General features: G+C 36.2%; 1 protein-coding gene across 3 annotated transcripts in view; it reads left to right on the forward strand.

Moving 5' to 3' along the window:
- LOC124371204 (NFX1-type zinc finger-containing protein 1-like) overlaps positions 1–20511 on the forward strand; it is a 45700-nt gene that overhangs the window by 15783 nt on the left and 9406 nt on the right. For 2 of the 3 annotated variants that reach the window (XR_006923230.1, XR_006923231.1), the window contains exons 2-4: positions 6372–8038; positions 11074–11157; positions 12784–12849. Coding sequence is in view for 1 of the 3 variants with exons in the window: in XM_046829533.1 (XP_046685489.1) it covers positions 12867–13055; positions 16202–16345; positions 18677–18944 (601 nt within the window). In the remaining 2 variants the exon portion in view is untranslated. Of the gene's footprint in view, positions 1–6371; positions 8039–11073; positions 11158–12783; positions 13056–16201; positions 16346–18676; positions 18945–20511 lie in introns of those variants that run through there. The other variant, XM_046829533.1, reaches the window with a different exon arrangement.

The following is a 20511-nucleotide window of genomic DNA, read 5'->3' on the forward strand; positions in this document are numbered from 1 at the left end:
TAACAGTACACCAGTCTACACATTGAAGACTAGGAGAGTTCTCGTCCTGGAAATAAAAAATCCGTCCTTTAAATACGCATCGAAATATTTTCTTTTCTTTGTAACTGAAGAGATGTAACATTAATATCTCTTCTCTTCCCTATTGGTATTGAGGTGTTTTCACTAACTTATGTTGAAGTTTCCTTTGAAGAAGAACTCGGCGCATACACTTCACTGTTATACTTATTTATAGCAGCATACTTTAACAACTTATCACTATTTCCTGATCAAAACGTAACTGGAAAACAATTCTATTAAGAACTAGCTGACCCGACAGACTTCGTTCTGTCCAAAATATTTGTAATGTGGCAGTTTTTTTGTTCCCCTATTTTATAGTGGGGGCAAAACATTCTCCTGAACAGAACCGTCACCTGGTGATAGGGCGTTGTAAATAAAAAATAATTAAATAAAACATAAATAAGCATTTAAAAGTATGTAATCGCTTTATTGTTAATCATGTGAATCATAATTATTCAAAGATCAGTTTTATTTTCATTGTAATGATTTGTGATATACAATGTTTTTTGTTTGAATACCTGGCAGATAGACAAACAAATCTGATGGTTCTCCAACACAGGAACAGGTAACATACAATTGAGCAGGGATTTTTGGCCAAAAAGCTCAAAAATGACATACAAAAATGTAATGTTTAGAAAAATTCAATTAGAATCTGTAAAGATTTCAACATTCAAAAGAACTTTTAATGTGTAAATATTGTAAAACTTGTCACCACCTTGCCTTGAGATCAATTTTCAGACAAAATGTCTCTTCAGATAAACGGCACTTTTATTTTAGAAACTGTTACCTCTATGATTTGTTGTTCGAAAGGAACATTAAAATTTCATTCATGGATCACAGTCACATCAAATTCTCACATGGAGGCAAGACTGTACTGTACTGTGACAGTGCTTACTGTTTAGTTTTCCTGCGTGACTCTGAGATAAGTCATGGAGACTGCTGATCGAATAGCAAGCAAAAGCGATCTGTTCTCTTCTCGGGTGGACAGCAAGCCTATAGCTGTCCGCCATGCAACAGGAAAATGTAAATCGTTAAGAGGAAACATTACTCTTGAGGACGGAGGCAAAATAATCAAGGATGGCATTGCCAATATCACCTCATAGAACTCCGCCCATTGCAACCAACCTCATAGCGGTATTTCAAGGACATTTTAAAATAACATTTACAATCTTTTTAATTTTTAAAGCGAACTAATATCAATTTTAAAATGTACTGTATATATAAATAATTTGGACTTTAATAATTTTGTTATATTAACAGACTCGCAGGCAGCAGTAAGCGCTATAGAAAACAGCTTTGAAAGTTTAACGAAACAAAATCAAATCTTTTCAATAATATTCAAAATATTAGAATTGAAGAAAAATATTGCTCTACAGTGGATTCCAAGTCATATAGATATTTCAGATTATACATCACTACAGATCAAGCACTGTTCTAAAATTTAAATCTAAACTGTTTAGTGGATTTTAATTTAGAATATGAATAGTAAAAATTACCATTTTCTGAATTATACAATACTTCAGGGAACTTTTATGATATTTATCTTCATATAAACCTTCCTCGGACTTCAATGAATATTTTACAAAAAGAATTAGTTTATTTGGTCTGCCAGTTGTTAAGATTAGCGCTTAGCAACACATTTTGAGATTATTTTTATTTATAAGACCGCAGCTTCAGACGCAATTTTCAAAATCAAAGTTTTTATACTACTTAGCAGTAGCGCTTATGATGTAATATGATGCATTTCTATGAAATGTTTCTAACTTTTTAAGTAGGCAGGATATAGAAGGAAGGAGGATCAGAGTTTAACCTGACTATTATATCACATTTTGCATGTGTAGGAGCATTTCTGGTTAGAATTATTTTTCGAATATAACCGTCGTCATATCTGGCAGAGTCTGACATGTCGCCTTGATCAACCAAATATTTGTATCTCAAAAACCTACTTCGGTCAAAAAACTTCTAATTCCGACTCTTGTAATCTACTTTAGGTCTAAGATATTTCCAGTTCCATAGAAGAGTTTGCCTTGTTATTCCGGCGAAGATAATATACATACATACGTAGGACTGAGAAGCCTATTACGGTTTAGAGGGAAATCCTATCTAACTCCCAATGGTGCAGTGTAGCGGGTACATCGGTTATCCCGAGATAACCGGATCAAGCAATGTCGTGCGTGGTTGCTCCTAGATGGGTAACCGTTGAGTGATGGTTCGGAAGTCATCTTTAAGCCGTTGGTCCCAGGTTAAGTATTAGGGCAGTCTTCTTAGCCTTAACTTCGCTTGGTAAAATAAGAAATATTTACTTTTAACTCCTACCTATTTCTGGTATAAAGGGAAAATACTTAATAAGTTCATGTATCATTTGAAAATAAGCGTTTATACAAATTCGCTTTAGAGAACTCTTGTTTTTCGGAGTGTAGTCTGGGAAAGAATGTATCGTTGAGGCATTTTAGTATATATTTCTCTGTATCTCCATAAGCCACTTTAAAATCCTATATCACAATGCCAAGGAAGCCCTCCAGATTCGAGCCGTACTTGAAACTATTCACAGTTTGTTTATTATGGTTGGGTTGTAAACAGTGTTTGAATAGAATCTACAATGCCTTTAGATGTTTTTAATTTGTCACTGGCGCAATCTGGAGTAAAAGTTACTACATAACGTATTACTATCCCATATATTATAACTATTAACTTTGTCTTTGCTATCTGCATCACTACTGATCAACCACTGTTGTATAATTTAAAATGTAAACAAATGTTTTTGCCTCTTCAACGAATTTGAAAATGTCATCAGCTGTTTAGTTTCAGCTAAAGTTTAGATTATAAAACGTAAATATTACCATTTTTCCTAAATTATAAAATAATCCAGGTAAATTTTCTTAATTTTTCCTTCATAAAAACCTTCCTCCGATTTCAATGAACATTTTACAAAAAGAATTAACCGAATCCGTCCACCCGTTATTGAGTTTAGCGCTTACCAACACATTTCGACATTCATTTTTATTTATAAGATAAAAACAAGTTATAATGCTTTGAACTGTAATAATATGTTGTATCAATAAACAAATTTATTACAATTACAACAAACAAGAAAAGTGCAGATGCAGTTTCACCAGCTAAAAAATTTGATTTGACTAAATGTGTGGGAGAGTCTAAATTCAATGTGTGAAGGGTGGTCGCTTAGTGGAGGAGTCCTGGCACGGACAAACTGTGTAGGAGAGTCTAAATTCAATGTGTGAAGGGTGGTCGCTTAGTGGAGGGGTCCTGGCACGGACAAACTGTGTAGGAGAGTCTAAATTCAATGTGTGAAGGGTGGTCGCTTAGTGGAGGAGTCCTGGCACGGACAAACTGTGTAGGAGAGTCTAAATTCAATGTGTGAAGGGTGGTCGCTTAGTGGAGGGGTCCTGAGGCACGGACAAACTGTGTAGGAGAGTCTAAATTCAATGTGTGAAGGGTGGTCGCTTAGTGGAGGGACCCTGAGGCACGGACAAAATGTGTGGGAGAGTCTAAATTCAATGTGTGAAGGGTGGTCGCTTAGTGGAGGGACCCTGAGGCACGGACAAACTGTGTGGGAGAGTCTAAATTCAATGTGTGAAGGGTGGTCACTTAGTGGAGGACCCTGAGGCACGGACAAACTGTGTGGGAGAGTCTAAATTCAATGAGTGAAGGGTGGTCGCTTAGTGGAGGAGTCCTGAGGCACGGACATAATGTGTGGGAGAGTCTAAATTCAATGTGTGAAGGGTGGTCGCTTAGTGGAGAGACCCTGAGGCACGGACAAAATGTGTGGGAGAGTCTAAATTCAATGTGTGAAGGGTGGTCGCTTAGTGGAGGAGTCCTGGCACGGACAAACTGTGTGGGAGAGTCTAAATTCAATGTGTGGAGGGTGGTCGCTTAGTGGAGGAGTCCTGAGGCACGGACAAACTGTGTAGGAGAGTCTAAATTCAATGTGTGAAGGGTGGTCGCTTAGTGGAGGGACCCTGAGGCACGGACAAAATGTGTGGGAGAGTCTAAATTCAATGTGTGAAGGGTGGTCGCTTAGTGGAGGGACCCTGAGGCATGGACAAACTGTGTGGGAGAGTCTAAATTCAATGTGTGAAGGGTGGTCACTTAGTGGAGGGACCCTGAGGCACGGACAAACTGTGTGGGAGAGTCTAAATTCAATGAGTGAAGGGTGGTCGCTTAGTGGAGGAGTCCTGAGGCACGGACATAATGTGTGGGAGAGTCTAAATTCAATGTGTGAAGGGTGGTCGCTTAGTGGAGGGACCCTGAGGCACGGACAAAATGTGTGGGAGAGTCTAAATTCAATGTGTGAAGGGTGGTCGCTTAGTGGAGGAGTCCTGGCACGGACAAACTGTGTGGGAGAGTCTAAATTCAATGTGTGAAGGGTGGTCACTTAGTGGAGGGACCCTGAGGCACGGACAAACTGTGTGGGAGAGTCTAAATTCAATGAGTGAAGGGTGGTCGCTTAGTGGAGGGACCCTGAGGCACGGACAAAATGTGTGGGAGAGTCTAAATTCAATGTGTGAAGGGTGGTCGCTTAGTGGAGGGACCCTGAGGCACGGACAAACTGTGTGGGAGAGTCTAAATTCAATGTGTGAAGGGTGGTCACTTAGTGGAGGGACCCTGAGGCACGGACAAACTGTGTGGGAGAGTCTAAATTCAATGTGTGAAGGGTGGTCGCTTAGTGGAGGGACCCTGAGGCACGGACAAACTGTGTGGGAGAGTCTAAATTCAATGTGTGAAGGGTGGTCACTTAGTGGAGGGACCCTGAGGCACGGACAAACTGTGTGGGAGAGTCTAAATTCAATGAGTGAAGGGTGGTCGCTTAGTGGAGGAGTCCTGAGGCACGGACATAATGTGTGGGAGAGTCTAAATTCAATGTGTGAAGGGTGGTCGCTTAGTGGAGAGACCCTGAGGCACGGACAAAATGTGTGGGAGAGTCTAAATTCAATGTGTGAAGGGTGGTCGCTTAGTGGAGGAGTCCTGGCACGGACAAACTGTGTGGGAGAGTCTAAATTCAATGTGTGGAGGGTGGTCGCTTAGTGGAGGAGTCCTGAGGCACGGACAAACTGTGTAGGAGAGTCTAAATTCAATGTGTGAAGGGTGGTCGCTTAGTGGAGGGACCCTGAGGCACGGACAAAATGTGTGGGAGAGTCTAAATTCAATGTGTGAAGGGTGGTCGCTTAGTGGAGGGACCCTGAGGCATGGACAAACTGTGTGGGAGAGTCTAAATTCAATGTGTGAAGGGTGGTCACTTAGTGGAGGGACCCTGAGGCACGGACAAACTGTGTGGGAGAGTCTAAATTCAATGAGTGAAGGGTGGTCGCTTAGTGGAGGAGTCCTGAGGCACGGACATAATGTGTGGGAGAGTCTAAATTCAATGTGTGAAGGGTGGTCGCTTAGTGGAGAGACCCTGAGGCACGGACAAAATGTGTGGGAGAGTCTAAATTCAATGTGTGAAGGGTGGTCGCTTAGTGGAGGAGTCCTGGCACGGACAAACTGTGTGGGAGAGTCTAAATTCAATGTGTGGAGGGTGGTCGCTTAGTGGAGGAGTCCTGAGGCACGGACAAACTGTGTAGGAGAGTCTAAATTCAATGTGTGAAGGGTGGTCGCTTAGTGGAGGGACCCTGAGGCACGGACAAAATGTGTGGGAGAGTCTAAATTCAATGTGTGAAGGGTGGTCGCTTAGTGGAGGGACCCTGAGGCATGGACAAACTGTGTGGGAGAGTCTAAATTCAATGTGTGAAGGGTGGTCACTTAGTGGAGGGACCCTGAGGCACGGACAAACTGTGTGGGAGAGTCTAAATTCAATGAGTGAAGGGTGGTCGCTTAGTGGAGGAGTCCTGAGGCACGGACATAATGTGTGGGAGAGTCTAAATTCAATGTGTGAAGGGTGGTCGCTTAGTGGAGGAGTCCTGGCACGGACAAACTGTGTGGGAGAGTCTAAATTCAATGTGTGAAGGGTGGTCGCTTAGTGGAGGAGTCCTGGCACGGACAAAATGTGTGGGAAAGTCTAAATTCAATGAGTGAAGGCCAGTCGCTTACTGGAGGGGTTCTGAGGGTCTTTAAGTTAAAAACTAGTTAACTATTATAATTTCATTTCCATAGTTATTTATAAGTTATTTTAGAAAAGTACAATTGACATATCTTCCATTGTTAATTTATCTATTTCATATCCCTTTCAGCTCTACATAAACATTTGGGAATCCAGGAAGCCCAGTTTGGGAACCGGTGATGTATTTATTATAACTTGTATGTACATGGTTTTGAAAATGTATGGGTATGATTTGATTAATTTTGTTTTATTTTTACAGATCTAAATATTTGATGAATACTGTAAAACATGTTAGAGTTCAATATTTTTTGAGATTGGGAATATAACCTTTGGAATATATATTTTGAACATAAACATGATTTATGATGATGATGATGAGTATTATTATTTATCTAATAAATTTCAACATGTTTCTATTGACGGAAATCCTAAAAATACATTGATTGATTCTAAGACTCGTTATCCTGAGTATTTAAGAAATCAAAATGTTACATCAGCCCGTAAAAGAAAATCAAAGAAAACTTGTAAAACGCAGGAAGTAATCACTAGCTCAGGTAGCACCAGTGAAAGCAGGAGGAGGAGTAATAAAAAACCTCTAAAGGAACGTTCAAGGAATGTCGGTTATGTTCAGGAAAGTTGTGAAACCACTGATGAACACATTCATGAAATGAAAACTGTGAGTATTTTTCCAACAGAAAAAGATTTGTTCGGTACTCCTGAATTGGAAAAGAATATTGTGGAAGGTGCATATAGAAATGTGGACCATTACTTGGCAGTACAATTTAGACTTCTTCGAGAGGATTTTATGGGTTCACTTCGAAAAGGAATTATAGACTATCGAAGACATAATTCTTCCAATGACGATCCAGAAGTTTCCTTCTATACTCAAGTACAAGTAACAGGATCTTCTTTTATTGGTGGTGGGAAATTTGGCCACAAGATAAAATTTAATAACAATGTCAATTGGGCTGATTTGTCAAAGGACTGCAAATTTGGCTCCCTCCTTCTGTTTACAACAAATAGATTTGAAACCTTTTTCTCAGGAACAGTGATTGACATGGACAATGTCAACAGCACAATAATGGTAAAATTCAATAGCAAGTCTGATACAGTCAATGTCTGTGCTTGGCAGTTCACTGTAGCATTCCCAAAAGTGTATTTTGAACCTTATTTCCATGTATTGAATGGACTTCAAAAAATGGCACATGAAAGATTTCCCATGGAAAAATACATTATAAAAGTCAATTCCAGACCAAATCCACCAGCTTATATCAGGGGATTCGGTCCTAGAACCTACAAAATAAATGGAAATCATTATGTCAATGTCTTAAGTACTACTTCGTGGCCACATCTTGAATCACTGAAATTAAATCCCTCTCAGCATCGTGCCTTCCAAGCGGCCCTGACCAACGAGTTTGTAGCAATACAAGGACCCCCTGGGACAGGGAAGACTTTTCTTGCCAAACAAATAGTTGCCACACTTCTGGATAATGTGGAAATGGATACACCTATTCTAGTCGTTTGTTACAAGAACCAGGCCTTGGACCAATTTCTGGAGGGAATTCTAGAGAAGACCAAGAATATCATCAGAATTGGCAGCAAAAGCCAGAGTGAGGTATTGGAAAATTTTAATATAAAGAATCACCGTCCAAAGAACTATGGTTATAATACATATGCAAAACCTATGGAGAGATTAGCTGCTGAGTACTCAGCCAAACAGAAACTGTTAAATGAAACCATCTCTCAAGGCGTTAGAGAAGAGATGAGGAAAATTGAAAGGGATATTCAAGTTCTAGAACAGAAATTGGATGATGCCAGAAACTCAGCTGATATAAGTGTTATGAAAAAAGCCAAGGTTGTAGGAATGACTACTTCAGGAGCGGCCAGACTTAGGCCTTGGTTTGAACCAGCTTGGAGCAAAGATCGGTAAGTTTCAATTGCTTTATTCTGCATTCAATACAAATTACAGTATTTGCAAGAACTCTGATACGGTAATGTCTGTTATTTGTATGCAATATAATCAATCATGAAGGAACTAATATTCCTTCTATAAGTGAGTTTTGTTTTATGTAAACAATGTTTTTCTTATGATAGCCATACAAGTTGAGTTATTTATTACTTAAGTTGGGTTGTGATTTGGAAAATCTTTTGATTTTTTTATGTACACTAAATAATTTTATTTTACCTATGAAAACAGTTCAAATGATATTACTTTTTTGGCAAGAACACTTTTTGCACCTATTCTAGATAAAAATTCATGGCCTATAACTCTGTAACTATAATTAACTAAAATATGGTACTATACCTTGTCAAATTTTACAATTATAATATTTTCAACATTTGGAACTGTTTTGACAAGGTATAGAACCATATTTTACTTATTCTGGATCTATTTCCTTTGTTACTTAATGGCACTTTTTGTTGATAAGTGATCCTTCTTCATATTCTTCCCCCTCTTCAAGTTCAACCTTTGCTCGTCTCTGCTAGGCCCAACAATCAAGTCCTATCTGAATTTCAGCGTTGTCTTTTCCCCCCAATGGATAATAAATTAACTAAACAGAATTATAGCATTAAGAATACCCATTTCTAATATGTGAATAGACAAAAGACAAATTCTTTATTTACAAATTTTTAGAGAATTCTATCTCCATCAATAAAAAAAAACTAAAATTACAATACATTTTCAAAGAAAAAAAGCCCGTCTTGCAAAGTACTCCTCAATCGTATGAAAAGGATTCTGCAGCAGCCACAGCTTCAATTTAGTCTTGAATGTTCTCGCATTAGTCAATAGTCAGTAATCTTTATTACAACTTCTCTATACAGATTGGTTAAGTTGTGTTGGCTTCTTTTCTCCTCCGGTCCAGGAATTCATTCATGGAGTAGAATGTTCTGTTGATGAGCCATTTGGTCAGAGTCATTTTCAGCTTCTGTTCTTGGAGTGTCTTCATGTCGTCTGGTAGAAGGTGAACAGCATTTGGCCCATATAGGATGGTTTCTTTTCAAACTGTGGCATGGTCTAGGGGCAGGTGAAAATGTAATGAATGGCAAGTGATGTATCTATGAATGTTGTGGCCTCTTTGTAGAGTTCCTTGTCAACATGCCTATAACTTCTTGGGTGTATAAATAAGCCAACTATTGCTAAAAACTTATGATTGGGGAAAAACTTTTGCAGCTCTCTTTAGGAATTGCAGCTCTCTCTAGGAACCAGTTTTGACATTATACTGATGGCTTTTTTTCTATTCCATTGTAAGTTGTTGTTGACTATCATCCCCAGAACCTTGGCATGAGTTTCCAAATTTACGTCCGGAAGTGCTGGAATTTCGACATTGCGATTTGGTCTTATCAGTGTTAACTACTAAATCATTTCCATTACAATATTGATAAGCCATGTTCAGTGTGAGTTGACAGCTAGGTTGTTTAAGGATGATTCAGACACCAACTGTGTATTGTGTTATCAGCATACATCAGAGCGGAAAAAGTGTGTGCCTAGGTATTGTGGCATGTCGTTCGTCAGGAGGATGGACAGGACTTGGCCCAATACGGAGTCTTGTGGTACTCTCCTGCTGATTGGTAGAGGGGTTCTTGTTATTTGGGTTATACCATTTTGTGTGTTTTGTATCTTAACGATTTTTTTCCCTCCTCCAAGGCGTCGATGATAAACTGTGCTATTTTGATCATGACTGATGTTGTTGACCTTCCTTAGACAAGGTCATTCGTCATGAGGATGAACAGGACCTGGCCTGATACAGAGCCCTGTGGTACTCCCCTGCTGGTTGGAAGAGGCTTTGTTCTTGTTATTTGGGTTACACCATTTTGTGTGTTTTGTATCTCAACGATTTTATTTCGCTCCTCCAAAACGTCGATGATAAATTCTGCCAGCTTGAATATTGTTGCCAGCTTGAATATTCTGCCAATGACTGATATTGTTGACCTTCCTTATACAAGGCCATTCGTTAGGAGGATGAACAGGACTTGGCCTAATACAGAGCCCTGTGGTACTCCCCTGCTGATTGGAAGAGGCTTTGTTCTTGTTATTTGGTTACACCATTTTGTGTGTTATTTTCAAGAGTACCTTTTTAATCACCTTAGAAAATGTTAAAATTAATGATGTTTGTCTGTAGTTGCCTGCTTCAGTATTGATCCAACTTTTAGCTTTTAACTAAAACCTTGATTTGTTATAGATCTGAAATGAAATGACCTTGGTTTAGGAATAGATTTGTTATGCTGACTAGAGGTGGTATTAAAGATTTCATACAGTGTTTTAGTAATTTTGCTGAAATTTCATCAAGCCTGGCTGAGGTTTTGGGCTTAATGCTTTCTATTATGGTCTTCATTTCTTGTTTGTTAGTGAGAGGTAGTTGGCCATGGTTTGAGACTGTCAGGTGTGGTGCAGTTCGTTTAGAGGGTCTTGGTTGTTGGTGGAGAGTAGTTCTGCGACTTTAGCAAAGTAATGGTTTAAATGGTTGAACATTTTGTGAATCAGATTAACTGTCCTGTGTTGAGTTAGCTCTTGGTCATGACTTTTCCTCTCACTGTTAATAACTTGCCAAAGACTTTAAGACATCTTAAGGGATTTTGCTACATGATCTAATAACTTGCCAAAGGGGTTTAGACTAGTTTTAGACATGTTTAAGGGCTTTTGCTACATGATCTACTGATAATTTACAACTGAGATTTTTCAGTATGATGTCGTAGTCTTTCTTGGCTTTGCTCATTTCAGCTTGATCTGTTTCTTCTCCAGTCAGTTCATATATTTTGAGAGAATTAAAATTTTGAATGAGAATTTAGAAACATTTCTTAAGTGCACAATAAAAACCAAGAGCAGTTTTTATGGCTATCATACAGAAGTTGTGTGTTTTATTCTCTTACATCAATAAATATTACCAGAAATTAAAAATACTAATGTACAGGATTATGTTTGAAATAAAGTAAACACTTTTGTGGTTTTTTTGTCATGACAGTGGTGATTGAAGAAGCAGCGGAAGTGTTAGAGTCACACGTCGTAACAGCACTCAGCAGCCAGTGTCAGCATGTCATACTCTTGGGTGAGTCATAGCAGTTGTTTTATATATACTATTGTAAAGTATTAGAGTCTAACATTGTGACAGCACTCAGCAGGTAGGTATCCGAGGAGGCCAGTTCAGTAACCAAACTAAACAACTGTCAGGATGATATCATATGACAAGTGAACTGACTAGGTTAGCTGTCTGAGGGGACCAGTTTAGTGACCAAACTAAACAACTGTCAGGATGATATCATATGACAAGTAAACTGACTAGGTTAGCTGTCTGAGGGGACCAGTTTAGTGACCAAACTAAACAACTGTCAGGATGATATCATATGACAAGTGAACTGACTAGGTTAGCTGTCTGAGGGGACCAGTTCAGTAACCAAACTAAACAACTGTCAGGATGATATCATATGACAAGTGAACTGATTAGGTTAGCTGTCTGAGGGGACCAGTTTAGTGACCAAACTAAACAACTGTCAGGATGATATCATATGACAAGTGAACTGACTAGGGTAGCTGTCTGAGGGGACCAGTTTAGTGACCAAACTAAACAACTGTCAGGATGATATCATATGACAAGTGAACTGACTAGGGTAGCTGTCTGAGGGGACCAGTTTAGTGACCAAACTAAACAACTGTTAGAATAATATTAAATGACAAGTGAACTGACTAGGGTAGATGTCTATGGGGCCAGTTTAGTGACCAAACTAAACAACTGTCAGAATGATATCATATGATAAGTGAACTGACTAGGGTAGCTGTCTGAGGGGGCGAGTTCTGTGTCCAGACTAAATTATTGTCAGAATGATATCATAGATGACACGAGAACTGAGTAAACAGTAATGTAATGTTTAATGTCAACAATATTCTACCTTTCATAATGATCTATATAACTGTCTCGGTTCTGAGCTCAGAACATGTTGTGTCACACACCTTATATTTATGACACATGAGACCTGACTAGTTGATACTCTTAAAGTTTATATGGAGCATACCTAGAATGTGAGACGGTGCCCACATCCGTCTAAACTATCCTTTTCAGTTTAAACAGACAGGTTTTGGCACACCCTTATGTCTATTCCTGCAATAACCCTCAACACTTAGGTAGCCATATCAACCTCATCAACCATCTTCCGCAATATACAAGACCTTTCGATCTTCCCTTCTCAGTATATTGTTATATGTGGCTAATGATGTCCATAAGGTTGCCTAGATTTCAGTGATCTAATGTTGGTTCTACTGGAAACGATAAACCAGCCAGAATTGATTCCTACTCAAGTGAGGAATTAGGAAGGATTAGTTTTCCGCCAATGGACTTGACTATCCAACTGTAGGGCAGGATTGTGCTTCTGTTGTTTATTCAACAGCTAATTGGAATGTTTCCTGTCACCCCCACATGATTGCTTTGATTAGTGTAGGGTTACGCTTCTAAGAAAGTGCTCCCAAACACTGCACCATAAGAATGCATGTCTGGTATTTATTCACTTTTTCTCTTATAGGGTGTTTGACTGAGCTAAGATCAATCGTCTCTTTGTGTACTGTTTAAGATCAGTGGTTTAGTGATACTATAGCAGTAACAGAAGATGGAAAATTATATTTTTTATTAATGGATATTATAACACAGGAAATAAATAACAGTTGGTAAACCTTTTGTTGACAGGTGACCACAAACAGCTGAGGCCTAGCACTGAAGTATATGAACTATGTCAAAAATACAACTTAAACATCTCGTTATTTGAGCGGATGGTTGAGAATGGATTGAACTGCTACCGGTTGAATGTCCAACATCGCATGCGACCGGAGTTCTGTTCTCTAATATCTCCAACCATATACGATGACCTCACCAGTCACAAGTCCACCGAGAACCGACAGAATATTCCAGGAGTCAGCAAAAATCTTTTCTTTATCACACACAGCTTCAATGAGCGTAAGGTAAATGCCTTCACTAAGTCGATACTCTTTTACAGTAATATGTCTCACTTAGTAGGCTAAACCATTTTACTCTTTTACGAGATGTGTTTTTTAAGTAAGGTCCATTTGAACTTAAATACACAACAAAAGGTTAGGTCAAAAGAGTAAATTTTTTTAGAAGGTACATATTTTTATTCTATTTTTCGACATAGTTGCCACGTTTGTTCAAACACTTATTACACCTCTTATCCAATTTTAAAATATCCACTTCATAAAAATCTACCAATGACTAAGAGTTCACTGCTGTTTTCCCATTGTCGTCATCATTGTACCGATTCCCACGGAGGTGTTGTTTGAGATGTCTTTCTATCTAACTGTCTGCACATCATCTTAAAACAAAGTGACCCATAAACTTGAAGTTTTCCATGAAGCTTCATTTTTACATAGACAACACTGACTTAGATGATGGTGCATGTAACTCACTAAATTATAATAAATGGTTTGTTCAATTTTGTTGCTGGAATTTATTAAAATTTTGGAAATAACTATTTTAATAATAAAAAAATACACTAATGATAATTACGAAATTAGGGTAATTTATGGTTACCTATTTTATCAATGATCAAAATTATCGTACAATTGTATACAATTATTTTCTGTAAGAAAACAGAAAAATTATACTAAAAATAGGATAATTATCGTAATTGTACATCTCGGTACACTGATCTAAAGCCATCTAGTGACTGGTAGAGGAATCTCTAGAGGATTACGTAAATGTCGATGTTACTATCACAGGACTCTAAAACCACACTGGACAATTTTTTTCACTGAACATGCCCAAGGAGACTAGAAGAAACTCCTAAATTTTAGAAAGACAACCTTCCCATAACAACCTTCTGTCTCTAAAGCATTTACTATAAACAGAAGCCTGGAATCCTATTTTTTCTTTACAAGATGTAGATTAAGCCTACCTACACTAAGTGCAACAATCCAACCTGCACTCGACTGGCCATGCCCCAAGAAAGAGTCTTGGGGAAGGCAAAAAAAAAGGAAAACAAATCAATTACACTGAGGAAATTTCTCAACCCTCAAAGAAGAATTTTTAAATATACAAGACAAATTCCTACTGTCCGGAAATGTAAATGACCAACTGCTGCTGCAACAAAGAAGAAATCATATGACCAAGAACTTAAATGGGGCAGACAAGAAGCCAACACTACATATATACAACAAGCCAACAATAAATCCAAAGCTGTCTGGAATATCATTAACAGTAAAAGCAGAAGAAAGGTAGACTCTGAAACAAGTAAGCTAGAAATACTCCACGAAGGTTAATTATACAGACACTAAGACTATAGCTAACCATTTCAATGAATACTTTTTAATGTAGCTGACAAAACACTGAAGGCTAACAACATGAATGTCAATTCATCTACAAACACTAAAATCTTCAAGCAGTTTCTACAGAGTGTCTTATAAATTTTCGACAATATTCAGCTGATAAAGTGAAGGAGACGATAAAATCATGAAAAAGTCAACTTCTACAGGGATTGATGAAATATCAACTAAGATCCATAAGTATTGCTCAGATGAACTAATAATCCCACTCTTTAAAATCTCAAACTTGTCCATGGAGCAAAGCATTTTCCCATCTAAACTAAAAATAAGTCAAATCTATCCAAAACTGAAGGTATTAGCAGCTATAGACCAATATCTTTGCTCCCATCACTCTCAAAATTCATAGAAAAACATTTATAATCACCTGACTTTTGGAGTATTTAAGAATAAATTACTAACTGACAAGCAGCATGGTCTTATATCTGGTAATCTGGATTTTTTCTACTGCAGTTATTGACCTTATAGAATTGGCAACATAGAAATTGGTAACACAGTAACTACTGTACTCCTTGACCTTAACTAGACATTTGACTGCTTAGGTCATGACCTCATACTGACTAAACTTAACAGACTTGGGATCCAAAAAACAAAATTCCAGTGGTTTGCAAATTACCTTAAGGAATGAAGTCAGACAGTGGAACTAAAGGAAACAATCAAAAGGGCTCATAAGTATAGCTCAGTCTTCTGCCAGTTAGAAGAGGAGTTCCACAAGGCTCGATCCTTGGACCAGTCCTATTCATATTATTCTTCGACTTCCAGGACATCTAGTTAAATATGAAACTGTGTATCCTTACAGCTAATAAGGATACAAAGCAACTAGAAATAGACTTGTTCATTTCCTTCAATATATACCCCAAGAATATATACTTACAAATAATCTTGTTCTCAATGAGGATAAAACCCAAAAAATCTTGTTTGGTACTAAAAAAGATCTTATAAGTGAACTGCCAGGCCTCCAAGCAGCTGGCGATGTTAAAAATCTAGGCATAATACTTGATGAGAGACTTGCCTGAGCTTCAAAAGTCACGTAGACAATATAAGCTTAGCTCAGCTCTATTCGCACTGAAAAGAACTAAACAGGTAGTAGTCCTGAACCCACGAAAATTGCAAACCATGCACTTTTTGAAAGCCACTTATGTCGTGGAATAACTGTCTGGGGTTGTTCTTCGGATGGAAATCTTCTTCTTGTCCCAATTATGCAGAAGAAAGCACTAAGTGTAATGGCAGGAATAGGACTTGGAGAGAACTGCAGAAACGTATTCAAAGACTGGAAATTGTTGACAGTGACTCCCATCTGCATCCTGGAAACCATTATACACTACAGAACCAAGGTTCCTCCTAAACAAAGTCATCTGCACATTCACTTCACCAGATAAGCATAAGACTATACACTCCCTATTCACTGTACTGCCCTATTTGAAAAAGAAACTGTCTTATTCTAAAATTAAGCTGTGTAACAAGCTGCCTGACTACCTGAAAGATGACAACCCAAGAACCATGAAGAGAATCCTTCTCCATTAGCTACAGAACCAGGCCTTCTACACACTTGATAATTCTACTCGTGGAATGACAATCTTTGACTTGACTAGACTTCTATCTATTCTGACATACTTTTGTCTCTGTAACATATCTCAATAAGATTGTTTAATAAAGAATATTGTCTATTTATAAGTAAGTAATTTGTTCACACATTATTTTTAGCGTTCTTTTGAAACGACAAATAAATCGGCATTACAACAATATAATTTGCTTGTAATTTAATGTTCCAGCTGCCGAATTCAGTAAGCTTCAGGAATGAGCATGAGTCAAGTTTTGTGGTTCAGCTTGCGAGGTACTTAATAATGCAGGGAACCCACCCAGAAGACATAACAGTTTTGGCCACGTACTCGGACCAAGTCAGAAATATTTCTAAGGTCAGTTTCTTTAAGAAAGTACATTTTAGTACACAAAACCTCAACTAGTACATATGTTTTACCTAATTTGCTTACAATTAGACATATGGTAGACTCTAAAATACTAATAAAGATTTTAAGTCTAACCACAAGCTGTTGTTTGAGTTTCTTTCTCAATTAAACTCTTTTTGCCTTTAGCTGTGTGCTTCTAAGCAATTTTATTGAAAAATCTAAGTACAGTTATAGGCAAATCTTTGAAAATTCATGAAGAATCTTAAAAACAAATTAAAAATTATTGTTATTATTTCGTAAATTAATGAAAAATTGAAGGAAAATCTGTGTTCTACAAAGTTAATTATAACACATTTTTTATCTTTATTATCTTGTTTCCAAAAATGTAAATTTATCTTTTTATTTATCTCTTTTTCATATAAACAATTTAAAAATCTGTTAGGCAAATGTACTTTAAATTCTTCTAACTCAAAAGATAACATTGTAAATCCAAATTTAGATTCAATTTCTTATATTCTTTCAATCTTAACTTCCCTATTTTATTTAACTCTTCTAAGACCATTTAGTGAGACAATCGTTTGTACTGCAAAATATTTTGTAGAAAATGCCAGAATTATGCACTCTATAATGCGAGAATTCCTTTCGAAACGGATGAAAAATTTTAACCTTTTTTTGAATAATCATAATTAATTTCATCAATGTATTCTTCAGGTGTTTTCTCCAAATGTTCTATAAAATCATAAATACCCTTGGTCAAAAACTGGTAGATTTAACATGAGTATACTCGTATAAGGGCAGAACGTATTAATCCGAAGCGCTTTCTTCTTAATTATCTCGCACCCAATTTGGTTAACTTCCCGGTATTTTAACCACCACCCCTAGAATCCTCTCCAGTCTTTTTTGTCAAACCTCCAACGCTCAACCTCAAAATGCCTTTGGTAAAATCCAGAAAATAAAACTAACTACGATCTAATTTTAACTTCCAGACTAACCTATATCTGGACTTAACCTGTCACCGAATTCCGCTTATCCCCGAATCTGATAGCACCTCACTTAAAAGCCTGGGGTGTAGCCCCCAGTGAGCCGAAGGCAAGTTTTTATATATTCATAAGATAATTCAAAATGGTCATTCCTTTATCTAAATTCTGGAACAAATTTCTTTTCATTTTTGTGTTTATATTGTAATTGTTTTAGCTGATTGTTCAAATTCTTTAATTTATTTAGAAATTTCTTAAGTTTTGGTTTCTTATACATTAATTAAATTACAAAGTCTAAAAACTAAATATTTGTTATCAATAATTTCTCCTCTTTCAGAATAATTCTATAACAGCTGATCCAGATGGCTCCTTCTTTTATTTATATAGAAAATTACTTTGTTATAGATGCAAAGAAGAATTATAAGACTACCAATAAATAAAATTTTCAGCAAAAATGTTTATATTTCTACAACTAATATAAATAGAAAAGATTTAATTTTATTATTCAACTATTTAGGTTATTATGTTTATGATTATAAAATTTTCTCTAAATTTGTGATGTCTGCATTACCTATGTCGAACTTGACCCTGAACTTTTAACAGAAATGTTCAAATCTTGAACTTTACTTAACCGATTTTAATGAAATTTGGTAACACATAGCAATCTTGATGCATCTTGTATATAATTCTGGAAAGACCTCTGGAAATGTTTAAGTTTTGTAATTCATCTGGATGATAAGAACCATTCAATTTTACTCTATCGATTTTTTACATTCGAACTATTGAAATTTGAAGTATTTTTTCTTGATTATTCTGTCTATGTTTGAAAAGCAATAATAATGAATTTAGGATTGAATATGTTTCATTAAAATATTTGTAATATTGAACGAATAAGTTGTTCTTTTTGTTCAACACATCTTCAATCTAGAAACTTAAACATAATATTTTGAGATTATGTAATATCAATCAATTGAAGTGTAGTAATGGTTTTATAATCAATCAATCAATCATTGGAATTCTAGTAAAAGTTTTGTTAGTTGTAATTTTTCATTGTGCTGAGTTATTACATACACATTAATGCACAATATTCACTTTCTGCAGTTGTCCATTTCAAAATGATGTCAATTCAAAATGTTTGCAGCTAAAATGTTTAAGAAATCTACAAGTTTTACAAAAAGTGTAAAATATGCAGGCAAATCAAATGTAGTATCAGTTTTTATCATAGAGTGAAGGTTAACTAAGAAAATAATTCATTCTAACAGTCGTATTTCCAATTTATTAAAAACTTATTAGAAGACAACTATTAGAACAAATAATTTGAAACATATTAATATCATACACACTTTAGTTATTTCTGTTGTAGATGATGAAACAATATTCAGAAACCATGTCAATGAATGCTTCAACAGTCGATGATTTCCAAGGCCAAGAAAATAAAATCATCATACTTTCATTGGTTCGTAGCAACAATAAAAGGAATGTTGGGTTTCTGAAGATGGAAAACCGTGTATGCGTTGCCTTGTCTCGTGCCAGAGATGGGTTTTATATTATTGGCAACATGAAACTTCTTGCTTCTAACACTGACATATGGTGGGAAGTAGAGCGATCCCTACTTAAACACAATGCAATAGGTTAGTATTATTATCAGTATTTTTAATTGTTGATTTTTTTAATATAGTGATGGGCAATTCCGAAATGATTGGATTCCGATACAATAAAGAGGTATTGGTTCTTGATTCACAGTTCGATTCATGTAATCACGCATTCCAAACAAATTCAAAGAAATTAGGCAAAAACATGTTATTATTGGGCTTCTAAAAAGGTAAAAGTTTTAAAATTAAAGCACAAAATGTAAAGAAATCCATAACACCGTAAACAGTTTTGTGTAAAGATTATACAACTAACTATATATACACATACACCTACCTGTATAACATAATTATAAGAAATACATACAACTAAACTTTTAATTAGTAAAATTGAGTAACTTGTTATGATTTAAAAATCTTGATTTGTTAACTCTCTGAACTAACAGCAACTTCCACTTATTTAAGTGTGCGATACTTTGTAGATTTTTGTTAACTTTTACATCACACCTATTTTGGTTGTCCTTGCACTTTTATTAAAATATTTAACAGTGTATAATCTCTTAAATCATGAGATTTGCACTTTACTTCGTAGAATAGTTTGAATCTTATTAAAGTGGATAACAGAAACAGTCTGGTTTAAACTAACCTTAATATTTCTGTTCAGTTTGAAGCATTGTACTGTGACAAATGTTTTTTTGCACTCCCTTTTCTGAAGTAAACTTTTTTAAAGTTCTTTAAAGCACAACACCTGGAAGTGATTCAAGATTTAAGATTCAAAAAGACTTTATTCGTGAAATGCATATCATGTATAAGAATAGTGTCAAATAAAAACACAAATTTGCTATTGAAATACCATTAAATTAATTATATAAAGAAAACAACAAAGTATACATATATATATATATATACACATACATACACACATACACACATACACAAAATAGTTACCTCCCAATTTACCTTCTTTCCAAAAATTCCTCAAATAAATAAAGGTTCAGCAGGTAAGATTTTAATTTCATTTTCATTTTTTTTAAGCTTTGTTCTTATCTCTCTTGGTAGGTTTTTAAAGACCTAATGTCCCATAAAATCAGTTTTCTTTTTGAAAAAAAAAATCAAGATTATGTTGTGGGAAATTTCTGTTATGACTTGTGTTGTATTGATGACTATTAACTAGAATTCGAGTGTTGTTTTCTTATTGTTTCGCATAGAGAACTGTTTCATAAATATATAAACTGTATACCTTTAAAATTCCATTTTCTGTAAATAATTCTTAATGGAGTCAGTCTTTTTAAGTCTAAGAATAATCCATAGAGCTTTCTTTTGTTGGACTAGTAATCTATCCAGATTCTTTTTTGTTGTTGCGCCATATATGCTTATTCCATATGATAAGTGTGAATGCACTAGAAAAATATAAAAGTGCACAACATTACAAAACAAAATTAAAGGTGTGTGCGTTAAGTTTGGAAAATTCACCTGTTTGACATGTAAAATCCTTTAGGCAAATCAGAATATGTCCTTTGGGATCTCTAAACAATAGTCTGAAATGAGAAGAACTGTCTTGCACTCATCACAGTTAAATTTTTATTCCAACTTCTTCACAAGCCACCAG

The sequence above is a fragment of the Homalodisca vitripennis genome, unplaced genomic scaffold (assembly GCF_021130785.1).
Source record: "Homalodisca vitripennis isolate AUS2020 unplaced genomic scaffold, UT_GWSS_2.1 ScUCBcl_1110;HRSCAF=4327, whole genome shotgun sequence".
Taxonomy (NCBI): Eukaryota; Metazoa; Arthropoda; class Insecta; order Hemiptera; family Cicadellidae; genus Homalodisca; species Homalodisca vitripennis.